General features: G+C 37.3%; 1 protein-coding gene and 1 non-coding gene across 8 annotated transcripts in view; both read left to right on the top strand.

Moving 5' to 3' along the window:
- Nucleotides 1-21814, top strand: part of RERE (arginine-glutamic acid dipeptide repeats) — a 523083-nt gene that overhangs the window by 252045 nt on the left and 249224 nt on the right. For all 7 annotated transcript variants that reach the window (XM_060201410.1, XM_060201416.1, XM_060201414.1 and 4 more), the window contains 3 exons: nucleotides 7827-7932; nucleotides 10220-10316; nucleotides 21264-21368. In XM_060201410.1, coding sequence (XP_060057393.1) covers nucleotides 7827-7932; nucleotides 10220-10316; nucleotides 21264-21368 — 308 coding nt within the window. The remainder of the gene's footprint in view (nucleotides 1-7826; nucleotides 7933-10219; nucleotides 10317-21263; nucleotides 21369-21814) is intronic.
- On the top strand, nucleotides 21651-21761 carry LOC132541585 (U6 spliceosomal RNA). The gene has a single exon (XR_009552723.1). It is a non-coding gene; the product is annotated as a U6 spliceosomal RNA (small nuclear RNA).

Genomic DNA, 21814 nt, shown 5'->3' with positions numbered 1-21814 from the left:
ACTAAACAGAATTAATTCTATGTTAGCAACTCAAGTGGTGTGACCTTTAGGAGGGAAGGTTTCCTTACATTTACAGTCCTCCATAGATTATCTTAATCACCATTGGAAGTAGATATAGCCTTTGGGTTTTTTGGTTTTTTTTTTTTTTTTTTTTTTTGCCTCCAGACTTATCACTCAGGTTCTGTACTTGCACCATGAATCCATTGCTCCTGGAGGCCATTTTTTCCATTTTGTTGCCCTTGTTATTGTTGTTGTTAGATAGAACAGAAAGAAATTGAAATGGGGGAGAGAAAGACACCTGCAGACCTACTTCACCACTTGTGAAGCGACCCCTTCCTCCTCTAGGTGGGGAGCAGGAGGACTCTAACCAGGATCTTTAAGCTGGTCCTTGCACTTTTGTACCATGTGCACTTAACCTGCTGTGCTACCTCCCTGTCTCTGTATTTTTTTTTTTTTTTTCTTTTTTGTCTCCAGGGTTATTGCTGGGGCTCTGTGCCTGCACTAGGAATCCACTGCTCCTAGAGGCTATTTTTCCCTTTTGTTGCCCTGGTTGTTTTATCATTGTTGTGGTTATTACTATTGTTGTTATTGATATCATTTGGATTTTTTTAAGCCTACTTACACACTTAAATATACATAAGAAAGCCAACAGAGAATTTTAGGACAAAGTGGACACTTTATTTACTCAAGGATAAAGAGAAAATTATTCAAAGTTAGGCACCTTCTCAACAAAAGAAAACAAAATAATTAATTGCTCTCTGTATTAGGGAAGCAGTTAGATGGTAAAGTATGGCTTTATTTATTTATTGTAGGTAATAATGCTTTTATTTTTTCCTTTGAGAACAGACTTGGAATCAGTGTTTTGGCTTTATCTTAACCTCCTGATCCCTATATGAAAGCAGAACTCTGTAGGTATGATGTAGGTAAATTCGGATCCCTGGTCACATTTAGGTTTTCCTATAACTCTTTAGTGGTTTTTAAACTTCAGTGGTTTTAAAGTCACAGAAATTGATACATAAAATGTTACAGTCTTTGTTAAAGTGGCAGCTTCAACATGATATTTCCTTCAATCTCCTGCACCACCATAAGCCAGAACTGAATAGTGTTCTGGTAAAAAAAAAGAAAAAAACAAAAAAAAAAAACAAAAAAAAAACCATGATATTTCCTTCCTGATTTGATTTTGATTGATCTCAGTCAGCTTTGATGACTGAATTGAGTAAAGATGATCCATTGTTTGATACAGAAAATTGTATCTTTAGATTGGACTCATCTCTGCACATAGTGCTATTTCTCAAGTTATCTTTGACCTTTAAAGAATAGCATTAACCCTGCTGTATGACCAACTCTACTCTGCTCTTAAGTTGGAAATGATTGAAGTTACCAAGAGTATGTCCCCAAGGTCTTCATGAGGGTGCTCTTCAGAACAGTCTTGATTTTATTATCACCATGTTGTGAAAGTACATGAAAAGTTTTCTTTCCTTTCTTTTAACCAGAGCATGCTTAGCTGTGGTATAAGCGGTGCTGGGAATTGAACCTGGGGCTTTGGAGCCTCAGGCCTGAGAGTCTCTTTGCATACCATTATGCTGTCTACTCCTGCTATGAAAAGTTTCTTCAAAATATATCTTCTTGTATGGAATATATACTATAAATATGTTAGATTTGTCTACAAAATTTCAGGAAAAAAGCCCAATTTTGACTTAATGAAACAAGAATTTTTATCTGATTTCATTTAACTAAGTCCATGATTATTTGAAATATGAACTTCAAAGGAGTAAACAGTTAATTTATTTTAAAGGATTTTTTTTTTTGCTTCCAGGGTTATCACAAATCCTCTGCACCTGGAGGCCATTTTTCCCATTTTGTTGCCCTTGTTGTTGTGCTTATTGTAGTTGTTATTGTTGTCATAGCTGTTGTTGTTGTTGGATAGGACAGAGAGAAATAGAGAGAGGAGGGGAAGACAGAGAGGAAGAGAGAAAGACACCTGTAGACCTGCTTCACCATGTAAAATGACTCCCCTACAGGTGGGGAGCTGGGGGCTCGAACCGGGATTCTTACACAGGCCCTTGTGCTTTGCGCCATGTGCGCTTAACCCACTGCATTACCGCCCTACTCCCTTTGTTGTAGTTCTTACTGTTATTGTTTTCATAGCTGTTGTCGTTGTTGGATAGGCCAGCAAGAAATCGAGAGAGGAGGGGAAGAGAAAAAGACACCTGTAGACCTACTTCATCACTTGCAAAGCGACCCCCTGGAGGTGGGGAGCTAGTCCTTGCGCTTTGCTCCATGTGCGGGCTATGAGCTTCAGTGATTACGCTGGTGGCAATAAAAATAAAATTAATAGGGGCTAGGTGATGACACACCTGTCTAAGCACACACATTACAGTGTGCAAGGACCTGGGTTCAAGTCCCTAGTTCCCACCTGCAGGGGTAAAGCAGGAAGAAACCTGGTGAAGCAGGGTTACAGGCGTCTCTCTGTCTCTCTCCTTCTCTTTCTCCCCCATCCCTTTTGATTTCTTTACCTGGTAAATAAAGATAATATTAAAAAATTAACTAATAATAACAATATATAAGTAAATTTCTCTTCCTAAAGATCTTTCATGTTATTAACATAGTTCTTTCATTAATTTAAAAAAGCAAATTGAGTGTTTCCTAGGACCATTCTTAACATACCCTGAGAGAGATTTTACCACAATGAAAAAGAATTCTTAGGGTTGACTGGGAAATAGCTCACCAGTAGAGTGTGCATATTTCTTTTTTCTTTTCTTTCTTTCTTTCTTTTTTTTGCCTCCAGGGTTATTGCTGGGGTGCTGGGGTTCAGTGCCTGCACTATGAATCCACTGCTTCTGGAGGCCACTTTTCCCCTTTTTGTTGCCCTTGTTGTTTTATCATTGCTGTTGTTATTATTATTGTTATTTGATAAGACAGAGAGAAACTGAGAAAGAGAGAGAGAGAGGGGAGAGAGAAGGGGGAAGAGAAAGATAGACACCTGCAGACCTGCTTTACTGCTTGTGAAGCGACCAGGATCCTTACGGTAGTCTTTGTGCTTTTTGGCATGTTGAGGCTTTGTGCCTGTGTGATGATTCTCCTGATTGTGGCAGAGTCTTTGTCTTTTCTTTTGCTTTCATAACTTAAAGACAGAGAAAGAGCGAGAAGTACAGGAGAGACACCATAGTGCCTATCATGTGTGGTACTCTCATGTGGAGCCAGACACTCAAACCCAGGTCCTCACACATAGAAATATATACACTCTGTTACAAAGCACTTATCATTGCTTCACTCTTCATTCAGAATTCTGATTAAAATGGGTTATTTGTAACCGATTTGACCTTTATACAATCACACATTTATATCATTAATCAGTGGTGAGGCATGTTTTTATTTTCCCCCATTTTGTAAATGAGAGAATTGAGGCTCACATTGGTCATTTATCCAGTATCATACAGTTCAGTAAATTTCAAAGCCAGGATTTCAACCCTGGTGGTTTGAGTTCAATTATAATCCCTAAATTTCATTCTGCCTTTATTTTTCTGATTTTGACCAATAGTTTTGACTAACAAATAGTTGGGTAAATAAATGATGAAGATTCTTTATGGTTAATATTAAGCAACACCTGCATGTCTAAGCTAGCTATGGAAGAAAGGATGCTTTTCTCTCCTGTTTGCTGTTCCTTAAGTGCATAACACTTGTTTCTCATAGAAGATATTTTAATTTGTAAAATTTCTTTAGGATGCTAATAATAACTGTCACTATATTTTTGTAGGGAAAAAACAAGAGGGATTCTCTTTCAACCCCATTTTATCTACTTAGATGTATGGGGGTGGGTGTGGGGGGTGGTCCTGTCATTGGAATCATCTTTTATTTCACCAAGGTCACCTCTCGGTAACTAATAGAATTGTTGACTTCCTAATTTTAGTCTAGTACCCTCTGAAATAAGGTACTGCTGCTCTGCATAAATTTTTAGTGTTTAGTTAAGTTTTGGCCTAATAGGGAAGATTGCTTCTATTACAGCTATTTAAATTTGTTCAAACTTGTTTACCTGAGTCTGCCTGCCTTTGCTGTCCTCTGAGTTTTTTTTTTAACTCAATGCTGCCACTCCCTGGTATCTGTGCAGTATTACATTTGGGAATCCAATAGGTTTTTACCTCCCCTGGTAAAGACTAATATTAGGAGTCATACATTTAAGTAAAGATAAGCCAGAGCTGAGTTTGTGTGTATATGTCTGTAAAATCACTAAGCATGCCTGAGCCAGAAGAGCATATGACCCTCCACAAATTTCTGGGCATAGAGTCTAAAAAAACAGACACCATATAGTTTTATTTATTCTACCTTAAAGATATTTCTGTTGCTTCATCAAGTTTTCAGACATCTTTGATATGTGTCAGAAATAGAGAAATGTAAATTTTTGAAGCATTCTTGCAAGGAGTGCTTATGGATCTGAATACCTATGTGCCCTATTAAATAATTAATTACTTGAATCATTCTTGGGTATGTCTGTGACTAGATAGCACTGTCCTTAAAATAACCATATTCTGGTAAAAAGCATACTTTTATTATTTTCAACAAAATTCTTAAACTTTTTCTGTATAGTACTGATTGTAGTAACACACTAGCAAAGAAAGTGGTGCATTTACTCAGTTCCAGGTGTTTTTCGGGTCTCCCCCCCCATACATAGTACTTTTGTGTAGGTTCTCCATTTTGTGGAAAAGGGGACACAAAAAATATATTAGCATTGTACCCAGAATTATGCTGCTGGATACAGTTGGAATAACTTAAACCATTGCTTTTCAAGGGTGATCTTTTTTTCAAAGGAGTCATTTGAAAAATTTTGGCCTGTTAATATATAAGGGAGTAGTTTCGTTGGCATCTAGTGGTTGGAGACCAGGAATGTTTATAAACAACAATTAAGACAGGCCCCCACAACCATAGTTTATTGGGACCCAGTGTCAGTAGTGCTAGTTTGAGAAACCTCACATTAGGCAGTATGCTAATCTAACTTGTTTATACTTTAGTACCAGATTTTTCCTCTGGTTTGTCTCTTTTTATTGGGAGTATTGTCATCTCTGTCCTGGTTTATATTACCTTATGTAGAAAAGAAACATAGCCTTCTCCCATATCTAGGTGTCTTGCATTTCACTTCCTGTGTATTTGGTCAGTGCTCCCATTTGTCCCACAGAGTTAGAAGCCCACTAAAGATCAAATTACAGCCAGACATTGGGATCTTCTCAATATCACCAGAAGATGAGTCACTGTGCATTTTTGCCGAGTACTTTATATCTCTGCCTGTTTTTTAGTCTCCTTTGCCTTCCTAAAAAGAGCCCATCAAAAATTTTCCTTTCCTCTTTATTATTATTATAATTTCTTTGGTAAATGCAATATTATCTCCACCATAATTTCCTGCTAGAAATAATTACTTCTGTATAAAAGTTCCTATGTATAACATTTATTATTTAACATACTGAGTTCTCCTTTTTATCATGCACAATATAAGCAATATAGACTATAAAAGTGAAAATAGATTTAAAAACTAAGATGGATAGATGTACTTTGGGTTATAGTCTATTTGACACAACTGATTGTAAAGTAAGTTTTTTGGTGTTCATGATATTGCTCCTTTGGACAAGCACTTGCTCCTGTTTGAGTTCAGTTAAGACTTAATTCTCTTTCTTTTTCTTTCTTCTTTTTTTTTTCCCCTCCAGGGTTTTTGCTGGGGCTCAGTGCCTGCACTATGAATCCACTATTACTGTTTTTTTCCCCTTTGTTGCCCTTGTTTATTGTCATCATTGTTATTATTATTGTTGTTGGATAGGACAGAGAGAAATTGAAAGAGGAAGGGAAGATAGAGAAGGGGAGAGAAAGATAGACAACTGCAGACCTACTTCATCACTTGTGAAGCAACACCCCCCCCCCCCCCCCCCGCCACAGGAGGGGAGCTGGGGTCTTGAATCAGGATCCCTGTGCCGGTAATTTTTTTATTAGTGATTTAATAGTAGTTTATAACATTACTGGGCATAATTCTATATCACATCCACCAGCAGAGTTCTGAATCCTCATCCTTCTAACACCAGTTAAGACAGTTAAGACTTTGTTTTCTTTCTGGTTCGTTATTTGGCTTGAATATTTCAGCAAAAGCTTTTCTTCTTAAAGTCTTTGACTTTTTAGGGGACTCAGTACACATGCTTTTCATTTATGCAGGAAGTATCTCACCTTCTTAAAGCCTCTTTTAGCTATCTCTTTTTTTAGTTTATATACTTTTAGTTTTAACTATCTCTTTTATAAATATGAAGTTTTTCTTGAGTTTTAACTCTCATTTATTTCTCACCCACTGACCTGTGATCAGAAGATAGATGCTGAACTGAATAATACAGTTTTACCTAGGGGAAGTATGTTCTGGCCTGACTTGGTAAAGCATTTTCTGAGGCCATTGGAAGTCTTAGTGCACAATTGTATTGCTATGTTTCATGACTAAATGCATAGAGACCACCTTCCTCTAGTTGTAATGTTATGATCTTCAAATGAAATGATTAACATTTAATCCCTCATTCTATTCCTGAGCTCAGAACAAGGTTAACTTTTATGAGAGCAGGCAAGATAGTTATGAGAGCAGCCAAGATAGTTCACCTGAGTAGTGTATTTGCTTTGTCATTTGCAGAACCTAGGTTTAAACTTGGCCTCCACTGCATTGGGCTGGGGGAAAAGCAGTACTGTGGTATCTTTCTTTTGGTGTGTCTCTGATGCTCTCTTTATCTAAAAAGTAGTTAAAGTTCACTTGAGTTGCTAAAGTTCCAGTGATAGAGAATGAAGATATTATGTGCGTTATCCCACAGACGTTTATGGGTCCCTATTACTCACAGAATTCATTATTCACAAATATTTATTTATATTTTCCCCACAAAGATTGATTTACAAGATGATCTGTTATCTGGAATGTTGTAGATAATTACAACAGGATCATGGGCGTAGAACACCTTCATCACCACTCATAGTTTACCTTATAGTAATGACTGCAGATAAAATACACTGAGAAGGAGGAGGTGGTGGTGGTGGTGGTGGTGGTGGTGGTGGTCATGGTGATGGTGAATGTAATTCAATCTGGGTGATAGGTAAACTATACAAAGAAGATGTATTATCTTTCTAATTTAGTGTCCTCAGTGGCCTTGACAAAGGTACTAACATAGTTTACAAATATTTACCAAAATGACCAAAGATTAAGAAATGAGACAGGTGGGGAGTTGGGTGTTAGTGCAGAGGGTTAATCACAGGTGGCAAAGCACAAGGACCAGTATAAGGATCCCGGTTCGAGCCCCCAGCTCCCTACCTGCAGAGTAGTCGCTTTACAGGCAGTGAAACAGGTCTGCAGGTGTCTTATCTTTCTCTCCCCCTCTGTCTTCCCCTCCTCTCTCTATTTCTCTCTGTCCTATCCAACAATGACAACAATAAAATAACTACAACAATAAAAAACAAGGGCAACAAAAGGGAATAAATAAATATTTTTTAAAAAGAAATAAGTGTATTCACATAGTACTGTAGGGCTAATGTTAAGTAAAATATAATATTGAATGAATTATTTAATCAAACTAGGATACTTATAAATTCAGGTTTGATCTTCTTTGTTTCTTGACATACGCAACTTTGAGGACTAGGGTGACTGGAATTTGTGACAAGAATTCAAAAGAGGTTACTTATACTTATGACTTGTTGCACTTCTTGTGATAAATGCCTGTCTCCCTCTCTGCCTGTCCACTGGTTTCCAGAGTTTTTGATCATGGGTATAGTTTGCTCCTATGGGCACCCGAAATCTATTTCTAATGCTGTTAGATTTTCCTTTTCAGAGTAAGAGAGATCATCTACTCATGAACGTCAAATGGTACTACCGTCAATCTGAAGTTCCAGATTCTGTGTATCAACATTTGGTTCAGGATCGACATAATGAAAATGGTAAATATGCCCTTCTTGCTTGATTCTTATATTTTCTTACTTTTGGAGAAAATTCTTTTTAGAATAATTCATTAAATGAAGATATCCATGAAAATTAAAAAAAAAACTTTTTGTAAATCAAGACATCATTAGAATGGTCTGTTTTTGTTAGTTTTTCTCTGAGATTATGATGATGATGATGATTTTATGTATTGTCCCTTAAGTTTGTATTATAGATAGCTCTTATTGGAAAATCACAGTATTTTCTTTTCTCTCTTTTTTTTAATTTTTATGTATAAAAAGGAAACACCAACAAAAACCATAGGATAAGAGGGATACAATTCCACACAATTCCCACCACCAGAACTCTATCCCATCCCTTTCCCTGGTAGCTTTCCTATTCTTTATCCCTCTGGTAGTATGGACCCATGGTCATTATGGGGTGCAAAAGGTGGAAGGTCTGGCTTCAGATATTGGCAGAAACCCTAGTGGGGCAGGGCTCTGGGGAAGCGGTGCTCCAGAACACATTGATGGGGTCATCTGCCCAAGGAAGTCCGGTTGGCATCACGTTAGCATCTGGTGGCTGAAAAAAGGGTTAATGATGAACACACAATATTAATATCCTATGAAGATTGTAATATTTATTTGATTGCTGGAAAAGCCATGGCATATTATTATATGTAAATATGCATCATGATTTTCAAACACACACATCTATAATATTTTAATAATCTGTGGTTATTTATTGCCTCTGTATTCAAGTTTGTGGAATTCAGTTTGTTTTTTTGTTTTTTTTAACTTTTTTTTCTTTATTGTAGGGATTAATGGTTCACAGTTGATGATAAAATGCAGTAGTTGTACATGTGTAACATTTCTCAGTTTTCCACATAACAGTTCAACCCCTACTAAGTCCTCCACTGTCATCATGGTCCAGGACCTGACCCTTCCCCCCCAAACCCCAGAGCCTTTTAGACTTCAGTTTTTAAAACAATACTTTCTTCACTTTTCTAGAATTTAGCTTGATTGTGAGTTTCAGAACATCCTCCCCCCCCCCACACATTGTGGTTCCTTCCCAATAATTTTATTGTCATGTGAGATATGGTCACAGCATATACATTATATGTATACAAGTATCTTAATAGCTCCTCTTAATTGATTTTTTTTGTACTAGTCAAATCAATTAGGTCTCATACTTGCTTATATTTGTTTAACCATTATCATGAGTTAGGATTTGGTACCTCCAGTTTCTAAAAATTGAGGCTTAGAGATACTGAAGGAATTGTCAGTATTATTTTATTCTCTTTCTCTCTGTCTCTTCCCCCCCCCCCTTTCTTTTTAAATCTCTATTATTGGCTAGAGACAAAGAAAAATGAAGGGTAAGGGAGATAGAGAGGGAGAGAGAACAATAGATACCTGCAGATCTGCTTTACCACTTGTGAAGCTTTCTTACTACAGGTGGGGGGTCCAAGGACTTGAACCTGGGTCCTTGCACGTTATGATTGTTACTTATTTTCTAAGTGATGGGCCCAGGCAGAGAGACCCTGTGGCCTCTGAGCTCTTCCCACTCTTCAGTAATACTTTTAACCATAGATTTTTGCGTCGACAAACCAGTTATTGAAAACTTTCCTTCAAGAATATGCATTTTTGTAACTTACAGGTTTTCTTTTTCTTTGAAGCTAATGATTTCTGTTGAAGACGTGACTTCTTATTAAAGATAGTAACTTGTTTTGCTTTGGTCACTGTAGCTCCATCGTTTTAGGCCAAATTTCAGATGGGATGGGGGGTGGGGGAGCACATCACTGAACCTTTGTCCATTATAGTGGAGACTGGGCTCAGTCCTGGATCATATGACATACATGACAAAGCAAGCACATGATCTAGGTGAGCTATTTTACTGACACTGGTAACTCTTTATGTAAAGCAGTGAAATTTTTTAAAACTCAATCCTGAAATAACTATGAAAAAATATATATGGAATCACTAAATATTCTTTGTTGTTAAAATGTAGTAACTATGTCACTCTTTTCGTGTGTGTGTGTGTGTGTGTGTGTGTGTGTACGCATGTGCACACACATATTATAATGCATTTCAGCAAACAATGGAGAATCAGTAGACGACATATAGAAACATCCAACAGGATACTTTGGCCCTGTTATATTTATTTGTATTATGTTATTCCTCTTTTCTGTTTTGCTCACTGAGCCTGGGCTATTTATTATTTAGTGGGAGATAAATCTAACAGAACATTTTCCTTAGTTGATTTTCAGAAACTCAATTTTAATATCATCTGAATTAATATTTTGGACAGACTCTGGAAGAGAACTTGTCATAACAGATCCAGTTATCAAGAACCGAGAACTCTTCATTTCCGATTATGTTGACACTTACCATGCTGCTGCTCTTAGGTAAGTGCCAGAGATGTGGAGGAGCCATCCAATGGGGAGATAGTATAAGCGATCCTGATCTATTTTATGGTCATATTTATCAGAGGACTCTGGTGGTCTCAGTAAGCTGCCACATCTCATAAATTTTGTGTTTTACTGGGATTTTAGGAGTTGCTTGTATCTCTACAAATATGTGTGGGAAAGGAAACTTTCTTTTTCTCTTTGAAAAAATATTCTTTGTACTTTGTACTTTTGAAATTTTTGTATATTTTAAAGATTTGTTTTTATGAAAGACAAGAGACGAAAGTGCCAGTCCTGATGATCAAACCCAAAGTCTTAGACATGCAGGATCTGAGTTCTACCCACTGAACCCTTCCTTAGCCACTGTAGTTTGTGTTCTAAATAAACAAAAATTTGGATAAATAAATCAACAACTTGGAAGTCAGAGACCCCAGAGGCCACAGACTCAATCCCTGGCACCATCATATGCCAGAGCTGAGCAGTGCTTTCTTCTTCTCCCTCCCCTGCCCCTGCTTTTCTCTTGTGTGATAAATAAGCAGATCTTTAAACTATACAGTTTATTTATTTTTTAGAATGAAAAGAACAGTGCAGCTTGTATTAATCTCTTAGGTAATATTGCCAAAAATGACACTGGCTTTGTGCCCTCTGTAATTTTTTTCTTTTCTTTTATAAAAGGAAAACACTGGCAAAAACCATAGGGTAAGAGGGTTACAACTCCACACAATTCCCAACACTAGAGCTCTGTATCCCATCCCCTCCCCTGAGAGCTTTCCTATGCTTTATCCCTCTGGGAGTGTGGGCCCTGGGTCATTATGGGGTGCAGAAGATGGCAGGTCTGGCTTCTGTAATTGCTTCCCCATTGAACATGGGCATTGGAAGATCCATACATACTCCCAGCGTGTCTCTCTCTCTTTCTCTAGTGGGGTGGGGTTCTGTGGAAGCAGGGCTCCAGGACACACTGGTGGGGTTGTTTGCCCAGGAAGTCCAGTTGGCATCATGTTAGCATCTGGAACCTGGTGGCTGAAAAAAGAGTCAACAAATTGTTGACTAATCATGAACCTAAAGGCTGGAATAGTGCAGATGAAGATTTGGAGTCTCCGTTTTGTAGATAGTTAGTAGGCCTATTTTAGTTATATTCTAAAGGGCCCATGACTATACTAGTGTTTTGTTGCCTTTTGTTGTGTTCCCCCCCCCCCTTTTTTTTCCTCTGAGCCTGGCATCTGATATGCAGATGGACCCAAGTTATTGTCTGGGGAGATGATATCATGGTGGAAAAAGGACCAGAAATCTGGATCAGGGAAGAGAGTGGCTCCCAAATATGGGAAAGGTATATAAATACTGTTGACTGTAAACCCCATCAATTTGATGTGATCTGGGGCCCATTTCAGCTTAGGAGCCTATGTAACCTCTGCAACCCTGTAGATCTGAGCTCACATTCTGTGGTCGTGAGTAGGAACGTTCCAAACTGCCCCAATTTCAGAACCCATCTTCCTCAGGTGTAGCATAGAGTATGTTGTCCAGTCTCCCTTCGGAGGATGGAATATTCTCTACCATTGTTGATTGATGTTGAGGGCAAGGAAGATTGACATTATTAGGTGGTAGGGAAAATAATACAATTAATATTCTTTATTTTACTTTATTTACTTTTTTAGATTGAGGCAGATAAGGGGAAAGAGTGAAAGAAACCACAGTAACAAAGCTTCCTTCAATGCAGTGGGAACTAGGCTTGAATTTATTTACTATTGTGTGCGTACATGGGCACGAGTGGGTGGGTGCACCTGCTTGCCACCAGTCAACTGAGGTTGGTGCTAGCACTACAAATCTATAGCTCCTGGCAGCCACTTATATATATAAATATGTATATATATATGTATATATATATATTCTATTCGATAGGGCAGAGAGAAATTGAGAGGGGAAGAGGAGATAAAGAGGAAGAGAGACATCTGCAGACCTGCTTCAACCCTTAAGCATAGTACTATGTGCATAACTGGGTACGCCACTGCCCAACCTCCTTTAATTAATATTCTTTTCTTTTTCTTTAATATTCTTACAACTGGTTTTCTCTTTTTTTTTATATTTATTTTATTATTTATTTATTCCCTTTTGTTGCCCTTGTTGTTTTTTATTGTTCTAGTTATTATTGTTGTTGTTGTTGTTGGATAGGACAGAGAGAAGTGGAGAGAGGGAGGGGAAGACAGAGAGGAGGAGAGAAAGATAGACACCTGCAGACCTGCTTCACCACCTGTGAAGCGACTCCCCTGCAGGTGGGGAGCCGGGGTTCGAACCGGGATCCTTACACTGGTCCTTGTGCTTTGTGCCACCTGCGCTTAGCCCACTGCACTACAGCCCGACTCCCACAACTGGTTTTCTAAACAGCTCCCTTTTGGGATAACGTTTATATTTTTTAGGAAATCTTAAGAATATGTTTGCTCTTATGTTAATTACAAGGAAATGACAGTTATTTCCCTATTGCTTAGATGGTATTTAGTAAATTGAGTTTTAGGGTGTGGGTATGCAAATTTACATATGTAAAGTCAGTTATTTCAAGACAAATTAGTACTAACTTTTAATTTTGGACATATTTGGGAAGATGTTTTTTGGCCATATAATCTTTAGTGTTCAACCATTTTAATACAGTAGTGATAGGCAACATCTGAATAAATAAATAGCAGTACCTCAGTAAATCTTTAGTGAACACGGAAATTTGAATTTTCAGATGTTAGATTATCTTCTTTTAGGATTTTTTTTTGTCATTTAAATATACATATATATACACATACACACACACACACACACACACACACACACACACACACACACACACACATATATGCCGTACTCAATTCTAAGATTTTGTAAAAGCAGGCAGTGGTATATATGGTTAAGTACACACATCAAGGGCTTGATCCCTCGCTGTGGGGAAAACCTTCATGAGTAGTGCAGCAGTACTGCAATTCTCCCTCCTTCCCTGTCTTCCTATCTTCCTGTTTCCCCCTTTTCTCTGTGTCTACCCAATAAAATAAAGATAACTAAAATATTGGAGGGGAAAAAAAAAAGCAAGTAGTGGATCAGGTTTGTCTTGAGAGCCATACTGTAAGGGAAGGAATAGATGTGAGAGGTTTGACTTCATGCAGGACTTAAGTAGATTTAGATAATTCCTCTGTTGTTTTATGAATTTCTTCAAAAATTCTCACAGCGTTTTTAAGCCATTGTGGTGGTGGATTCTGACTTTTTTTTTCTTTATTTCTTTTTTTTTTAATTTTTATTATTTATTTTCCCTTTTGTTGCCTTTGTTGTTTTATTGTTTCTGTAGTTATTATTGTTGTTGTTGATGATGTCATCATTGTTGGATAGGACAAAGATAAATCGAGAGGGGGGAGAGAAAGATAGACATCTGTAGACCTGCATCACCGCTTGTGAAGTGACTCCCCTGCAAGTGGGGAGCTGGGGGCTCAAACTGGAATCCTTACACTGGTCCTTGCGCTTTGAGCCACATACGATTAACCCACTGCACTACCACCCGACCCCCCTGACTTAAGTTTTCATACTGAACCAAGCAAGTTACTCAAAGTTTGGATGTGTTGTTAGAATTACCTAATTTTAGATAGTACAAGTGATTTGTATCCTAAAATTACTTTTCAATTTATTATTATTATTTTTATTTATTGGATAGAGACAGCCAGAAATCAAGAGGGAGGGGGGTGATGGAGAGGGAGAGAGACAGAGACACCTGCAGCCCTACTTCACCACTCGTAGAGCTTTCCCCCTGCAGGTGGGGATGGGGACTTGAACCTGGCTCCTTGTGCATTGTAATACATGTGCTTAACCAGGTGTGCCACCCTCCACCCCACCCCCCCACCCCCAGAATTACTTTTATGCTACTTGTATGCTTTTCCCTCCTTCCTCGTTCCATCTTTATTGGTTGAGGTAAATGATTCTAAGCAATTGAAGGTAAATGTGTAAAATATGTAGTTCTGGTTTTTTGGTTTTTTTCTTTCTTTTTTGCCACATTTTGATGTCAATACTTGAAATACTGTTTTAATATCAATATTGTTTTAGTACAATATTTCAGTATCTTCTAAAAAGCAGAGACTATTCAGATATGTAGATCATTTTATGATATTTTAGCACTTTTATAAGAAACACTTGTCTCAAATATTCCCAGCAGTACCTTCATGGATTTACTTTAACTAGATATACAGATATTTTCTGAAAATGTTACTTATATGTCACAGTTCCATTACTGCCCACAAAAGGCTGGAGTGTTAATGCGGTAACTCTTTATCTTCATTTCACTGTGTATGTGACTAGAAACAGAACCCTTATTGATTAGATTTTTTTCTCTTTTGTTGTATTATAGAGTGGTCATAAAGTGGTTTGACCAGCTGTCATCTTAAATTTGCTTTTGTTAGCTTCAGATAAAACGTCTCTTGTATGATTTGACCATGGAGGGTTTTTTTTGTTGTTTTTTTTCCCCCAAAGACATCAGATAATAGTGGTCACTTAATTACTGTGTGTTCTGACTCTGGAGGTGTTCATTGAACACTTGTGGGTGTATTGAAATTCACTACGTCTGGAACTCATCCTGTGTTTCACTATGCTTAATAATCTTGCCTGGGACTCAGTGGCAGCTATCTCATACTACATCTTTTTCTGATAAAAGCAAAATTGAGTGGAAGTACCTCCACGAATATATACTTATTCTTTTATTATTCTATAATATAATATAATAATCTCTTCACCAAAATTGGATTACTTTAATTTTTAAATATTGAGGGGAGAAGGGACTAAGCTTTAATTTTTCTTAAAATTTCCCTTTCACCCTCTATCTACAGAAATTTTTCTTCATAGATCTACCAAAAATAAATCTAGTATTGAAAGAGACACAAATAAAGCAGTCTAAGGTACACCAAAGAGGATCAAATGGATGTAATGGAGAGAAAAAAAAAAAAGCTTAAGAGGACAGGGGAAAAAAGACACTGGTAGTGCTTAGCACCATTCTTCTGAAAGATCAAAATGATCTGTTGTATAGATTCATTGGACTCATAGTAACTCTGAGGGGGTCCCTCATCATTTCTTTTACTCAGGAGGAGACTCCTCCTCCTGAGTAAAAGATGTATAACTTTATCTTTCAAGCTGGTGCTGGGCCTCTGTTCTAAAGAAGGAGAAAGAGCTTTGTCCTCTAGTCATCATGAATCAAAAGGAAAACAAAATTCTTCTGTGTAAATTGAGACTGTGGTATTTTCCTACCCAAACTCAATTTATCCCAGAAGATTGTGTGATAATTTAGTTACAGAAATTTCTTTGTTCAAGGTCACCACTACTGCTTTGCTGCCTTTTTGGAATTTTTGTTTGTTTGTTTCTCATGCCTACATTTCAAGCTGGGCTTCCACAACTCTTTCCTTTTTTCACCAAATTTATCATTAACCATTTAAAAAAATTAGTGAGAAGAGAATAAAGGGGAGGAAAGACAGAAATTAGCACATTGGCTAGAGAAATTTTTTACTTATCCTTATTCTCAAGAGTTTGCACTGATACCAGTATAACAGAAAAAGTATCAAATCTAAATTAGAATACTTTAGTTTGAATTATGGCTCTATCACATAGTTTGTGACCAAAGTCAGATTTGTTAACCTGTGAACCATCCTTGTGACAAAATTATTTAAGGTTTCATGGTTAACTGATAGACCCTAAATCACATACATACCTTCTGGCTCTATAGCCATTAAGATAAGGTATTAAATGTCTTTGAAGAGTGTCTCAATAGCATGAATAGTGCTTCTGCTTGCTAGAGTGACTTGGATTATTAGAAATATAAGAGAAAAAAGTGAAAAGAAATGTAATTCTGCACCAAATTATTGCTAGTGTAATTATATAATATTCATTTACTCCTTTTCTCTCTGATCTGTGGGATAGGTTGATTAAATAAACAGATTACTTAAGGTATGGAGATGAGTTTAACTCAAGGAACTTTCTCTAGGTACTCTGAGAATGAGCAGGTAAATCAAAATCATAATTTGCAATTTGTTTGCTGCAGATTTCCCTCCTCAAGGATAATGTTTTCTTGATGATCAAAGGATTGAGAGAGATTGCTTTGTGATTAGACTGTGTGTGTGTGTGTGTGTGTTTGTAACCCAGGTTACATTTTCATGTTTACTGTGCACATCTAACAATGAATTTTCAAGCATTGATTTTAGTGGAGAGTAGCACAGAAGATTATAAATACCATTTACTTGAAGCTCCTTTTTTTCTGCCTTTCTGATTATCTGCTTCATTTTTTTAAGTAGTCACTTGGGAAAGGTAGTTTAATGTATCATTTTACCTAGGAATTTTTTTATTACATAAATATGTTTTATTCTGAAAGCCTAGGACCAAGAAATCCTAAACTGACTCTTGAAGGCTTCTTGGATCCCTCTTTCCTTTCTTTCTTTTTTTTTTTTCTGTAAAAGAACAAAAAGTAGTGTAAGTACTGGGATAAATGTGTTCCTTTTTTATAAAAAGGAAATACTGACAAAACCATAGGATACGAAGGGTACAACTCCATACAGTTCCCACCACCAGAACTCTGTATCCCATCCCCTCCCTTGATAGCTTTCCTATTCTTTAACCCTCTGGGAGCATGGACCCAGGGTCATTGTGGGGTGCAGAAGGTGCAAGGTCTGGCTTCTGTAATTGTTTCCCTGCTTTAACATGGGCGATGACAGGTTGATCCATACTCCCAGCTTGCCTCTCTCTTTCCCTAGTGGGGCTGGGTTCTGCGGAATCGGAGCTCCAGGACACATTGGTGGGGTTGTCTGTCCAGAGAAGTCTGGTTGGCATCATGCTAGCATCTGGAACCTGGTGGCTGAAAAGAGAGTTAACAGATAAAGCCAAACAAGTTGTTGACTAATCATGAACCTAAAGGCTAGAATAGTACAGATGAAGAATTGGGGGAGGTAGGGGGTATCTCTCTTTTGTAAATAGCTAGTAGGCATATTTTAGTTATATTCCAAAGGGCCTGTGGCTATACTGTTTGTTTGTTTTTTGTTGTTGTTCTATCTTTCTTCTTTCCCTTGAACCTGAAGTCTGATATGCAGGTGGATCCAAGTTATTGTCTAGGGAGATGATGTCATGGCTAGAAAAAGGACAGAAAGCTGGATCAGGGAAGAGAGTAGCTCCCAAATATGGGAAAGGTGTATAAATATTGTTGACTGTAAACTCCATTGATTTGATGTGATTTGGAGCCCATATTCAGCTTAGGAGCCTATATGACCTCTGTATCCCTATAGATCTGAGCTCACATTCTGTGGTTATGAGTAGGAATGTTCCAAGCTGCCCCAATTTCAGAACCCATCTTCCTCAGGTGTAGCATAGAGTATGTTGTCCATCCTCTCTTCGGAGGATGGAACATTCTCCACCGTTGTTGATAGGAAGTAGGTGAGGAGGGTATCTAAGTTTAAGTAGACACTATTTCATTATGAACTTTATACTGACTCATTGCAGACTATTGTGTGCTTTTGCTTTCAGGTATATTTTTTACCCTAATTTATGTATACATGTGAACCTATGTCCTATTTCATGGGACCTGTTCTATATCTCGGTTTTAAGACTTTGTTAAGAAGTGAGCCACCTGAAATGGAATTAGAGAATCCTATGAAAGGAAAGGTCTCACCCAAGTAATGAGGTTGAAGGGTTGACATTCCACGCCTGACGTTTCTGGACAGTCTGAGGTGAAGCATGCTGAGATGCTACTCATTTCGTTGATTAGGTTGGGATCAGCAGATGCAATATCATTTGGTATGAATTGAGAGAAGCATGCAGGAAAGTGAGCCCCACCCTAAGGTTCCAGGACTGAGGGAAATATAGGCTTTACAGAAGAAGCAGGAGGTTCCTGCTGTCTTAGGGTTTAAGAAGGCAATAGACAGTTATTGCTATAATCACATTATTTGGCAATTGGGTTAACTTTGAAATATCCCTTTGTTAGATATACAATCAATTTTCCCCCTCTCATATTAATTAAATAGTGATTTATATGACTACAGTTTAATAGGTGTGTACATAAACACCATTCCCATCACCAAAAGATTTTGTCCCATTCCACCCACCCATCCCCACCCCCCAATGTTTACTTTATTTGCATTTCTCTGACAATCAGTGTCCTGGAGCAATTTTTCATGTGTTTGTTAGCTTTTTGGGTCTCTTCTGTAGTGGATGTTCTATTCATATCCTCTGCCCATTTTTGGATGGGGTCGTTTGTTTTTTTGTTGCTAAGTTTGCTGAGCTCTTTGTATATTTTGGTGATTAGTCTCTTGTCTGATGTATGGCATGTGAAGATCTCCCATTTTGTGAGAGATCTATTTGTGTGTGTGATAGTTTCTTTGGCTCTGCAGAAGCTTTTCAATTTGATATAGTCCCATTGATTTGTTTCTGCTTTAGTCTTCCTTGCAATTGGGTTTCAATCATCAAAGATGTCCTTGAGGTTTAGGTAGGAAAGTGTTCCACCAATGTTTTCCTCTAAGTGTTTGGTAGTTTCTGTCTAATATCCAGGTCCTTTATCCATTTGGAGTTGATTTTTGTTTCTGGTGAGATAAAGTATTTCAGTTTCATTCTCCTGCATATTTCAACCCAGTTTTCCCAGCACCAAATATTGAATAGAGCTTCCTTTCTCCATTCAGTACTTTGGGCCCCTTATCAAAGATTAGATATCCATAGTTGTGGGGGTTTAGTTCTGGGCTTTCAGTTCTGTTCCACTGATCTGTGTGCCTACTTTTGTTCCAATACCAGGTTATTTTGATGATGATGACCTTATAATATAGTTTGAGATCTGGGAGTGTAATGCTGCCATTTCTGTTTCTTTTCCTCAAGATTGTTTTGGTGATTCTAGGTGTTTTCTGGTTCCAGATAAATTATTATAGTTTTTGTTTTGTTGTTTTAAAGAAGCTTGGTGGAACTTTGATGGGTATCGCATTAAATTTTTATATGGCTCTGGGGAGAATATTCATTTTGATGATATTTATTCTTCCAATCCATGAGCATGGGATGTCTTTCCATTTCTTGATATCATTTTCTATTTCCTTGAATTGTGACTCATAGTTTTCAGTGTACAAGTCTTTCACTTCTTTGGTCAGGTTTATTCCTAGGTATTTTATTGATTTTGCTGCAACAGTGAATGGGAGCGATTTCTGGATATTATCTTCTTTGGATTTAGTGTTTGCATAAAGAAATGCCACTGATTTTTGCACAGTAATTTTTGTAGCCTGACACCTTGCTATATTGCCTAATAACTTCCGGTAGTTTTCTGTTGGATTCTTTAGGTTTTTCTATGTATATTAACATCTCATCTGCAAACAGTGAGAGCTTGACTTCTTCCCTTCCAATCTGTATTGCTTTGGTTTCTTTTTATCATTATTATTATTTTTTACATTTTATTTATTTTCCCTTTTGTTGCCCTTGTGTCTTTTATTGTTGTAGTTATTATTGTTATTGATGTCATCATTGTTGGATAGGAGAGAGAGAAATGGAGAGAGGAGGGGAAGACAGAGAGGGGTAGAGAAAGACAGATACAGGCAGACCTGATTCACCGCCTGTGAAGTGACTCCCCTGCAGGTGGGGAGCAGGGGGCTCAAACCGGGATCCTTACAATGGTCCTTGTGCTTTGCGCCACGTGTGCTTAACCCGCTGTGCTACTGCCTGACTCCCAATTTCTTTCTTTCTTTATTCCCTTTTATTGACCTTGTTGTTTTATTGTTGTGATTATTATTGTTGTTGTCGTTGTTGGATAGGACAGAGAGAAATGGAGAGAGGAGGGGGAGAGAAAGATAAGACACCTGCAGACCTGCTTCATGGCTTGTGAAGCAACTACCCTGCCCGTGGGGATCCGCAAGCTCAAACCCGGATGCTTACACAGGTCCTTGCACTTTGTGCGGTAGCTTAAACCGCTGTGTTACCACCTGACTCCCTGCTTTGATTTCTTCTCCCCTGTAATTGAGAATCTTAGACTTGAACCCAAGTTCTTGCACATGGTGACACATGTGTTCAACCAAGAATACCACTGCACAGACCTTGGTGTGTGCATTGTTAATATACAAATTCATGAAGTTTTTATGAAAATGAAATGTCTGTTCAAACATTGGACATTCCTAAAAAGTGCCCTGTATGTGCTTTTGATCTTCTAGTTCTATTCCAGGTACTCTGATTACCAACTTTGGCTTCCTCTTACCATTAAAGTTAGCATATGTGACTTATTTTGTTAGTTCATTTGCTTTGCTTATTATATAATTTCCATATGTGAGGGAAACCTTCTAGTAATTGAGTTTTATTTTTTGGCTTATCTTGCTTAGCATAATCATAGTGTTGTACTTTTCTGCCATATTGCAGCTTAACTTTTGTTAGTAGGTGAATGTGGAAACCTTATTGCTCTTTATTACACTTGCTTTTATTTTTCACTAGAAAGTTTTTCTACTATATTCATTTAATTTTGCCTGAAAATTTAGTGTGTTAAAAATTTAAATTTCCAATTCATCTATTTATTGCATATTCAAAGAGAAAAATATTTAGCAGTTACGTATTACGCCTGTTACAATGTAGCAAGAATAAATTGTTCACTTCTGCTTTGGTTGTAATGTTTTTCTTTTCATTTCTAGTTTATTTAAATTTCTTTTATCACAGTTTGGCTTTCAATTTATCTTTGTGGTTTAATTTTACTCTATGACCAAAATGCAGAGATGATAATTTAATTAAATCACAGTGTATGTAATCTTGGATATTATTCTGTTATTCTTGGGAACTCCCAAGTTTATGGATATATATATATATATATATTAATGGCATTTGTAGTCATATTCTACATGTCTTTATAATAATATGGATTTGATTGTATCCCTACCCTGTGTTTCTAATAGAATTTTGGCATACAACGCAATTTGAAGGTAGTACTAATTTATTTTATTATTTGTTTGTTTTCAGAGGAAAGTGTAACATCTCCCATTTTTCTGACATATTTGCTGCTAGAGAATTTAAAGCTCGAGTGGATTCATTTTTCTACATATTAGGCTACAATCCTGAGACAAGGTAAGTGTATCCCCAGTGCTCACTTAAATGAGAACTTTTGCTTTCCATGTGTGTGTGTGTGTGTGTGTGTGTGTGTTTAAAACTTACAAAATTCTGTACTTCACATCTTGGGAAGGAGTTGTAAGTAAATGGTCTTTGGTGTGCATGAAGAAACTTAGTGTTTGCTTTTTATTAAGGGAAGGAAAAGTGAGAATATTTGTGTTAGAGAAGAAAAGATAAAGATGTTTTTATTGCTCTGCATTTTGAACTTTATATTATAAATTGGTTAAGAATTGGGATATTGTGTTCACTTCAACAGCACATATACTAAAATTGGAATGATACAGAGAATATTAATTAACATGGCTCTTGCACATGGGTAACATGCTAATTTTTAAAGTAGGATATAGTTGTAAATGAAAGTGAACCTTTTGGTACCTGTTGGCAGATTTGGAGATTTTACAAGT

This window comes from Erinaceus europaeus, chromosome 11, assembly GCF_950295315.1.
Source record: "Erinaceus europaeus chromosome 11, mEriEur2.1, whole genome shotgun sequence".
NCBI lineage: Eukaryota > Metazoa > Chordata > Mammalia > Eulipotyphla > Erinaceidae > Erinaceus > Erinaceus europaeus.
The sequence above is the reverse complement of the archived record's forward strand: the minus strand, read 5'-3'. Positions and strand labels throughout refer to the sequence as shown.